The sequence below is a fragment of the Narcine bancroftii genome, chromosome 8 (genome assembly GCF_036971445.1).
Source record: "Narcine bancroftii isolate sNarBan1 chromosome 8, sNarBan1.hap1, whole genome shotgun sequence".
Lineage (NCBI taxonomy): Eukaryota > Metazoa > Chordata > Chondrichthyes > Torpediniformes > Narcinidae > Narcine > Narcine bancroftii.
The window spans coordinates 3,182,466-3,192,856 of record NC_091476.1 but is presented as its reverse complement, the minus strand read 5'-3'; the positions used below and the strand labels follow the sequence as shown (position 1 = coordinate 3,192,856).

The window sequence follows — 10,391 nt, the reverse complement described above, 5'->3', positions numbered from 1 at the left end:
AAAAAAAATTGTTGATGAATTAATTTGCTCTTTATTTAAGCAAGGCAAGGGATTATATATTCCCGAACACCACCAATTCCACGATGAAGCGTTCTTTACTGTGTTAGTTTTAAAGGAGTCTCCTTATGACATTATCTTCCTGGAATCTGGTTTTGTTCCATTAGAATAGATCATAGCCACGTCAAAATCCATTTAACTTTTCTCTGAAATTGATCAGGAACTATAAATGTCATTATATGGTGAAACGGCACATGAAGAACATTTGAGACATAAATTTGTTTATTTTAAACAAAACTTTTTATTTGCTAGGTTCTGTAATTACTTTACATGTGAATAACAAAGACCAACACAAAAGAAAATCAGTTAAATTTATCAAATAAAAACATATTTAGGGCATTCGAGCCCAGAGCTTTGATATGTTCTTCCTCTGTTCCCAGTTCAGTGCCACTCTCTGCCAGTGGTAATTATGGGATTAATTCATCAGGGATATCCACCACCCAAACATCTTTGTGTCCTCTGGCAGGGATTGGTTCATGCAGCCACCTTGGATTGGTAAAGGTGGTGAGGTATTTCTGTTCCAGGCCATGTAGAATAGCTTTTTTCTCCAACTCCTTCATATCCTCTGGGTCCAAATCATTTGGACACTGCCAGGTGTCTCCAACATCGACTAATCCTGTAGCACACACAGAGGAGTCATGCTATACAGAACAGTTAAGATCATCTGATGTGTTCCTCATTATAGAGAACCTGCAGTGAGCTTATGTGAGGGAGGAGGCATCGTGTACAAGGAGAGGTACCTCAGCTGGGGAACACATGAGAGACTGCAGATGCTGGAACAAAAAAAGACCATCTGCTGGAGGACTCAGCAGGTCAAGAACCACCAGTGGAAGAGAACGAATAGTCAATGGTTCAGGTGGAACCCTTTGTCAAGTCTTGATGAAGGGTTTGGGCCCAAAACCATGACCGTTCTTTTTCTCCTCCAGATGCTGCCCTGACCTGCTTAGTTTCTCCGCAGATTGTATTTTTTTTTGCTCCAGGCCTCTAAGCAATATCTTTTCAACCCTATCAAATACCAAGCAATTGTGTGATCGATTCTTTGAATTGGAGCTCAGCTAAGCTCCAATGAAATAATTCAGCTCACCTGCCCTGACATCTGATATAGTTCCCAATTCTTTACTGCCTCCTTTAGCCATGTGACCTTACTCTGCTCATAGCAGCCTTCTAGCAGAGTTGACGAGAAGACTTACCCTAGCACTAAAGACAGACAGAAAGTGCAGGCATGTGGCCCACCTCCACACAATCCTTGCCTATCTTGCACTATTAATAGCTTCACAGTCCAACACAGGGTGGCATGGTCACAATAATGGAGCGATTAGTGCAATGCTACTAATGCAATTTGCTGTCCGTAGGGGTTTGTATGCTCTCCCTGTGACCTGTGTGGTTTTCCTCTGGGTGCTCCGGTTTCTTCCCACATTCCAAAGATGTATGGGGTCAGGAGATGAATTGGTCACGTGGGTGTATTTGGGCAGGATGGGCAGGAAGGGCCTGTTATTGTGCAATATCTCTAAATTAATTTTTTGGTAACTTTATTTATTGCACGATGAACCATATCAACAACAATACATACAAATGTTCTTCATTAAATATACACAGTGACATTTTTTAAATCTCTGCATCAGCCACTATTAGGTGACAAACTTTGTGGATCTGCTGGAAGATTTTGTACTCCTCTAAATATCAGTACCAGACCAAACAGTTCATTATGTTCTTTTCAACAACCAATTCAAAAGCCCTTAATGTACGTACATTAATGTCACTTTACAATGACACTAAAGTGTGGCCCAGACCTACTGAGATCAGAATCATCTCACCGCTTCTTTATTTCTCTGTTCACCTTCATTTCATCGAGCCTTGACTCTTACATATACTCAAAGCTTCACTCAGCAGAAATTTGGACTACAGGGAAATTAATGCTTATAGGGGTCTAGGAGGAAAATCTTTTGAAGACTGAAGCAGACTCAGGGCCCAGCTGACTTCCTCCTGATCTCATGTTCTTAAAATTTGTGTCTAAGTATTTGATCATTTGTTCTAACACCTGCTTCTGTAGTTCAATGTCTGAATTTAATTTGATAATACTCTGTGAGGTCCCTTGTAAAATTGCTTTGTAGATGTTGTTGGCTAATTGCAGGGAGAATGAAAGTAGTTCCAGAAAGACGCAGGGGCAGAGCCACGAAATACAAGGATAGGAATTTTACACTGGGAGATGGAAGACAATTTAGAACCATTAAAGGTAGGAATGGGGGAGCAGCTCTTGCCATGGTAAGCAGCACTTTAGACCTCTAGCCAAAACCTACAATTGCAATACACAAAAGTCAGCAGGCCTCAAAGCATTCATAGTACCCTTTACTTCCAATGGATGCTGCGTTATCCAGCACATTTGTGTATCACACTTGACCCCAACAATTACAGGTTTTCTTGTTTAACTCCAAGGCCTGCAAATAGTGGGTTGCCAGGTGTACTGGGGTGGGGGGAGGCAAGGAGGATACCACAAGTTCGAAATAACATGGAAAATAGTAAATTGGAATACAACTGCCAGCAGCGCCTCTGAACAAGAAGATGAAATTACTTGGCATAAGTTGCAACCTGTTTGAGGTGGACACTGCAAATGGCTGCCAGCAGCTACAAAAGTAGGGTTCTAATATCTCGTATTCAGGAATGGGGCAAATACTGTGACCCCAGCCCTTCTTGGTTCATTGGTTCACATGCAGAACTGGATGAGACAGCTGTGTGTTGACCTCCTGCAAAATATAGGCTGATACTCTGGTACTGCTCTTGGAGATGTTATCTTTCCAAAGAAATGCCAGCACCAGGTCCTATCACTTCCTCTTGGGTTATTATATAAGCAGTGTCTCAGTGATTCCACAACTTTCCCAATGGCCAGGTTCATTGATTTCCTTGCTGTGATTTGGGTTTTTAAAATGTTTGTAGCATCTTGACTTGGTACAGGAACATTGTAACAGGCTATTAGTACAATGCATTTAAAGTTATGGCTTTATTTCTCATCTAGAGCACTATTATGAAGAGAATTAGGATCTCCTCAATGCGCTGGTTAACACTTTCTATCAAAGTATATTGAGTAAAAAAAACCAGACTTCTTGGTCATTATTTCCATTGCTGTGTTTTGGAGTTGGACGGACAACTGGAGCATCAAATATCTTACAATTAATAATAATTATAAGATGTTTGGAGAGGATCTGAGACCACAAAATGTGACTGTGATAGTACAGACCTATCGCCAATGTATATAGTTCCAGTATCTAGAGTGTAATGACTGTGCTTACAGCGATTGGCTGAGAGCTTAGCCACGCCTACTGTCTGGGCCTTAAAGGGTTGTGTCCCTAGCCAGGTCGGATCATTCCGGACTGGTCGGCCACCTGTGAAGAGCTCCTGTCTTTTGCTAATAAAAGCCTTGGTTTGGATCAACAAGTCTTTGGTTCTTTCGACGAGCTCTACAGTAATTAAAAAATAAAATGTTGGAAATACTCAGAAGGAAAAGTTCCATCCGTGGAGAGGGAAACAAGATTGTTGTTTCAGGTTGATGAGCTTTCATCAGGACTGGGGTAAGTTAGAAATAAAACGTTTAATTTGCAGAGAAAAGGAGGAGGGTCAAGGGGAACCACATGGATGGGCTGCAATAGAGTGGAGACCAAGAGAAATATGTGGGTGTTGTGATGGCTAAAAGATGCTGGTTCAGGCATGTCAATAACAAAAGGTAAGTCTGAGGAAGGTGCAAGTAGGAGGGATGAATTAAATCTGAAGCAGCAGATAAAGGAAGATGAATGAGGTTGGTTGATTAATTTGTCTCATGGGTGTATTTGGGCAGCGCTGGCTCGTGGGCTGGAAGGGCTGTTACCCTGCTGCATCTCTAAATTAAAAAAATAATAAAACTGGAAAGTGAGATAAAAAAAGCTGGAACAGCTGATTATCTGAAACTTTTGAATTCACGATTGAGTTCCATAAGGCTGTATCATGCCTAGTTAGAAGTTAAGGTGCTCTTCCTTGCACTTAATTTAAAAAAAATAATTTATCGATAATCTCAGTTACAGGCCCTTCTGGCCCATGAGCCCACACCACCCAAATACACTCATGTGACCAATTAACCTAACAACTCTGTACGTTAGTTTATCTTGGGAGGGAACTGGAGCACCTGAAGGAAACAAACTCCTTACAGAGATTGCCAGATTTGAATCTGGGTCGCTGGTGCTGTAATAGCATTCTGCTAAACCACTACACTAACCGTGTCACCCTTTGCAAATGTTTCTGCAAATAAGTGAAAAATCTTCCTTTTCCACTGGTGTCAAGTCGTATGTAAATGAAACCTTTTCAATATATGATGTAAAAATAGTTGACCACATGAAAAATCAGTAAATAGTAAAGAAAATGAGAGCTGTTGTGAAATTGGATTGAAACATTGATGATTAATCAACTGAAACCAATGTTGAGCGTGAAAACTAAAGTCTGAAGTCGCAGTGATTGAGGTAAAAAATGCTGGAGAAACTCCACAGATCAACCAGGGTACTTTAGAAAGCAAAGATAAAGATACACACTAATATTTTTTAGTTTAATTGATGAGAAGGTTGGTGTTTTGGTGGAGTGATACTTAAAGTGCAGTCAGAGGCCAAGTGGGAAATCTTACTGGGTACGCTTTGCAGCCCATTTAATACAGCTCCATATCCCCCAGGTTTGCATGCATGTTATCTTAATTTTAAAGCCATCTTACCTACAATCACTCCTCTGCCAAACTTCTCCCCCTCAAGCAGCAACCTCTGTATCTGATGCTGGCTCATTCCCACTGTGTGTGTAAGGATGTCTTTCCAATCCGAGCCTTCCCAGTCCTTGTGGGCAACATGAATGGCCAGGGTGCAGTCCCGCAGCTCAGCCAGCAGAGGTCTCCAACGTGTCTCCAGTGTCTTAACACTGTTCAATATCAGACCTGCATAAGGTTGGCGGAAGGAGAGACAGTCCACTCTCATTGGAGGTCTCGTTAACCCCTTCCAAACCAAGGGAGCAGCTATAGCAAGCCTACTTCCAGTCTCAATCTGCAAACAAAAAAAGAGTAAGATGAAGAAGAGAAGCAGGAAAGTTACTAAACCTTTATAAAACATTATAAAACCAGACAGTTATAGTCACCACATTATAGGAAGGATGTCAAGTGATAGGGCAGAAGGCAATGAGAACACCTGACAGAAGTGCACTCCAGACAGCCCACCATATCTCATGAGGCTTGGCACAGCTAACGCAAGGGGGTTGTGGGGAAGGACCACAGTCTAGAGTCCTCTGTCACTGGGCATTGTGGGGCTGAGACCTATGGAAGCCTCTCAAACTAGAGGTGGGGGGAAGTAATGTCAAGGTGCCAAGTGGAGGCAATGGTGTAAATAGGGAGAGTGATTAGACTGTATGGATGTGGCACTAAGGATGTGAAGAGAGTTTGGACTATATTCTTTTTGAAAGTAATTTATTTGGAATAAAATCTAATTTGGGGGGAAAAAAAATCTCATTCTTTCACTTTTCATCCAAGTTGTCAGAGCAACCTCATCACTCCATTTCCTGCCTAATGTTAATTTGGAGATACAGCAAGGCAACAGGCCCTTCAGGCCCACAAGCCCATGTACAACCACATGACCAATTAACCTACTAACTCTGTATGTCTTTGCAATGTAGGAGGGAACAGAGCACCTGGAATTCCTTTTAATCTGTTCTCTCTCTCCATCCTGATTCTTCTTTCACCCTCCCAGGCCAGTAAAGCAACTCATCTCCCAACATGTCCCCGGAATGTAGGAGGAAACTGGCTCAGACCTCAGGTTAACATATCCTTGGAAAAACAGCACCTTCCAACACTGCAGCACCCATCAGTGCTTGAGGGGGAGAAATTTTTAATGTAATCAGAAGTACGGAAGAACTTCTCTGTACTTGACTGCTTCACAGGGAAGGGGCTCATAAACTCTGAGCTGAGTCCTGGGGTGGACAGCCATAAAAAATGTTGAGACTAGCTGGCCTTGACTTCTGGAATTGAGGATTGAAGCTACAGACTCTGAGGTGAGAGTGTGACTGATTGGGCTCTGTGTGACCGATTGGGCTCACACAGGCAGGGCACCTTGAACCAAGAGCTGGAGCAAAGAGCAAAGCAAAGGTATGGTCTGTAGATAGGTGCTTTTAAACTGCAGCCCTCCTGGGACCCAGGTGTGATTAGTGGGGCAAAGCACCTTTTAAGCTGAGGGAGGATCAACTCAGTAAATCACCAACCCAGACATTTAAGGAGGATCTCGCCCCCACGATGATGCATCATGCAAACTAGTCTTCTCGCCCCCCCTGCCAGCTGTCAGTCTTCCCCCCCACCGCCAGCTGCGTCTTCCCCAGCCGCCTGTCAGTCTCCTCCCACTGTCAATCGCGCTCCCCCAACCTGCGACAGCCGACCCCTCTCCTTTCTCCCCCGCGGCAACGACCCCTCTGCCCCCCCGCGACATCGACCTCTTCCCCCCATGGCAGTGTCCTCTCAACCCCCCTGATCACTGCAAACACTTCAGCTGGGGTTTCTCTGTGATGCCAGTACATAAAGCACTGTCATCACAGGAGTAACCGGGTCGGCCATTTTGCTGTTCAAGCCACCGGTGGATGCCTCCTGGGTAAGTTTAACTGGGTTCCCGGACAACCTCCAAGGTTGGGCAGGGACCTGGTTGACTTTGGATGACGCTGATCGGGTCAGACCCTTTTAAGCTGCCTTGTGAGTGGGGCGCTAACTGGGCAAATTGCCTGGTTAACCCCATTTTCCAAGGCAGTTTGAAAGTACCTGGTGACTGAGCTGCTGCCATCTGATCTCTTGATTGTGAGGAGAAATGTTGCTTCGTACAACATCACCACCAGTGTGTGCATTTACATAGCATCTTCTTGCATAGTAAAACATGATAACAAGCCTTATCAGGTAAGATTTAGCACAGAGGCTCCATTCAAGTGAAAAGTTTATTTACAATTTCTCATTTTGTCTGAACCCCGTAGGCCAACATTGGATTAGGTGGTTGAAAGGTTCGTTAAAGGAGATGTTCAAGAATGAACTCAGGGATGTTTTCTAAAGCACGGTACCCAAAAAAACTGTGCACTGGAATGACTAAATGTGGCCAGGAGGTTGCGAGATAGAGGAGCACAGTGGTCAGAGTTCTGTATGACTGCAGGAGATGACAGAGATTTGGAGGTTGGTGCCACTGGGGGATTTGGAGGCAGGAGAACAGCTCTAATTTCAAGGTACTGCCAGATCAGGAGTGAGTGTCAGTGAACACAGGCTGGATTTGGCATGTGGTAATAATTGGGCAGATGACTTTCGGAAAAAGAGCCAAGAAAGAAGAGGAATAACCCAGACGAGTGGTCTGCACACTTCATATCCTTGAAGCTGAACAGCTTCTGGTAGTGTTACCCAAAAAATAGAATTGAGGTGAAATTCTAATCATGATACGATATGAAAAAGGTTTAAAGAAAGTATTAGTTGAATACACAAAAGTGATGGGGAAACTCAGCAGGTCACTAGACATTCTTTATGGAGCAAAGATACATAACCGACGTTTCAGGCCTGAGCCATTTGTCAAGCAAAAGGTTAGCAGGCCCTTGAAAAAATGGGGTAGCGGCAGGTAAAGGCCAACACGTTATGGGTGGATATGGGTGGGAGGGCAGAAGAAAACTGAGAAGTGATAGGGGGAGGGGATAGCTGTGAATGGAGAGGGAAAGGGCTGGAGGAAAGGAGACGGGGATGGGGGGGGGGGGGGGAGTTGAAACCAGGAATCTGGAGCAATTGATGTTAATACCATCTGGTTGGAGAACCCCAGACGGATGATGAGGTGGTGGTGGCCTTGGTTTGGCCGTTGACAGGCATGTGGGAATAGTGCACAGAACTGACATGGTTAGGGGAGCTTTGCAGCTTAGTCTAATTCTCACTCACGACACAGGACGCCCGAGTTCAACTCTTGGTCGATGCGGAGCGCGGGCTAAGTTTATCCTTCGGATTATTTGCAACAGCAACGCCCCTTCGGGGTAACGGCGGGCACGGGCTTGGGTGCAGTCCGACCCTCTTCAGTCACCCCACACGGGCTTGGGTGCAGTCCGACCCTCTTCAGTCACCCCACACGGGCTTGGGTGCAGTCCGACCCTCTTCAGTCACCCCACACGGGCTTGGGTGCAGTCCGACCCTCTTCAGTCACCCCACACGGGCTTGGGTGCAGTCCGACCCTCTTCAGTCACCCCACACGGGCTTGGGTGCAGTCCGACCCTCTTCAGTCACCCCACACGGGCTTGGGTGCAGTCCGACCCTCTTCAGTCACCCCACACGGGCTTGGGTGCAGTCCGACCCTCTTCAGTCACCCCACACGGGCTTGGGTGCAGTCCGACCCTCTTCAGTCACCCCACACGGGCTTGGGTGCAGTCCGACCCTCTTCAGTCACCCCACACGGGCTTGGGTGCAGTCCGACCCTCTTCAGTCACCCCACACGGGCTTGGGTGCAGTCCGACCCCCTTCAGTCACCCCACACGGGCTTGGGCGCAGTCCGACCCCCTTCAGTCAGGCTTGGGCGCAGTCCCATCCTCTCCGCACAGGCTGCATCGCAAGGCAGCCCCAGCCTGACGCTGCCCTGAAAGTTACGCGGAATCTTCTCTCTCACGCAGGGAAGAAGCCTCTTCAGCAGGAAGTGCCAGCCCAAACCAATCCATCACGCTGGCTTCAATGATTTGACCTTCACAGGCTGAACCAATCAAAAACTGGACTCGACGAATGGCCGCCTTGTGATCCCTGTGGGATCTGGATCAAGGCATTTTAATCCAGGTGTCACTCGGAAATACCCGTGGTTGGTTACTCCACCTTGGATCTCCAAGGCAGCGCCTTGGAAAAGGAATGGAATTGTTTCTTGTTTCGGGCACTGAGATACAGTGAAACTTTCTCTTTTGCGTGCAATCCAGGCAAGTCATCCCATGCTTTAGAACAGCAAACCGTTCCAAAAAATCCCAGAGGAAAAGAACAATAAAAATGGAAAGGGCTCCATTGTGGTCGGGTTTTGTCAGATCACGAGACGTCTCCTAAAAGAATGAAAGAAACTTGTCGTCAAACTTGTAAAACTCGTGTAATTGGAACAGTCACCAGGACACCAAGGTTGGAGGGTGAGTGATGGCAGTTTGGCCAGAAGAAACGGTTCCCAAATCACCGCCGAACAATCGGGGACACGGAATAGAAAGTTGCTCGGTGGTCAATCTTTGTGTAAGGTCGCGGACGGAACTCGGTGGGCTTTGGTTTTATTTTTAGGCCCTTTGGCGGGATCTGCGCCAAAGCCAGAAAGAGCAGTGGTCAATACCTTTAAACCAAGTGATCGATCCCATTTTCGTGATCTTTCTCATGTCCACACAGCAACTCCGCTTTGCCTGCTGCTATTTTACTGCTTTAAAAATGCAGATGGGTCTCACTGCAGCGGAATCAATTCCAACGAGCTCACGTGCCACTCCTGACCAGGACCCCACCCCCCCAGTCTAAGAGAAGAGATCCTGAGAACTGCTCCTCCCAGATAGTAGTGAATCTGCTCATTAAATGTGTTAAGTGTTCGTGTGGTGGAAGCTGGAACACGATGGACATTTAAACAACTTAGAGTGCCCTATGGATGGATGAAAAATAGAGGGTTATGAGGTAAGAAGGTTTAAATATTTAAGTAGTTTATATAGGTCAGAATAACATCATGGTCTGCAGGGAAATTAAGGGTTCTGGGAACAAATGGGTAAGTGGAACTGAGTCCATGGCCAGGTGAACCACAAATTTATTGAATGCTAGAACAGGCTTGACAGGCTAGAGACCAACTCCTGCTCCGATTTCCTATGTTCTAAATTCACAAGATCACAAGACAAAGGAACAGAACCAGGCCACTAGGACCATCGAGTTTGTTCTGTAAATCTACACTAAGTTACTCTACACTAGTTCCAATTTCCGGCCTTTTTCCCATATCCTTTCATGCCCTCATTAATGAGATACTTGTCTATTTCTTGTTTAAATACTCCCAGCGATCTGGCTTCCACTGCAGTATGTGGCAGTGAGTTCCACAGATCCATGGCCCTCTGGCTAAAGAAGTTCTTCCTAATCTCTGTTTTATATGGATAACCTCTAATTTTCAGGCTATGACCCCATGTCCTTGATTCACCCACCAAGGGAAACATCTTACCCACATCCACCCTCTCTAAAACTTTCAAAATACAAAATGTTTCTTTGAGATCTCCTCTCATTCTCCTATACTCTAATGAATACAACCCAAGAGCTGCCAAATGCTCCTCGTACGTAAGCCTCTGCATTCCGGGAACCATCCTCGTAAATCTCCTCT

General features: G+C 45.5%; 1 protein-coding gene across 2 annotated transcripts; it reads right to left on the bottom strand.

The window, feature by feature from the left end:
• Positions 1–283: 283 nt before the first annotated feature.
• On the bottom strand, positions 284–8,728 carry LOC138740251 (protein EOLA1). Of its 2 annotated transcripts, none has more exons than XM_069892612.1 (3): positions 7,985–8,728; positions 4,781–5,099; positions 284–673 (listed from the first exon to the last, which is right to left on the bottom strand). In XM_069892612.1, the coding sequence occupies exons 2-3, from the start codon at positions 5,031–5,033 to the stop codon at positions 465–467; spliced, it is 462 nt and encodes a 153-aa protein (XP_069748713.1). In that variant the 5' UTR covers positions 5,034–5,099; positions 7,985–8,728; the 3' UTR covers positions 284–464. The 2 variants fall into 2 exon arrangements, with proteins under 2 accessions (XP_069748713.1, XP_069748712.1); XM_069892611.1 differs by lacking the exon at positions 7,985–8,728 and adding an exon at positions 6,848–6,943.
• Between the last annotated feature and the right edge of the window lie 1,663 nt (positions 8,729–10,391).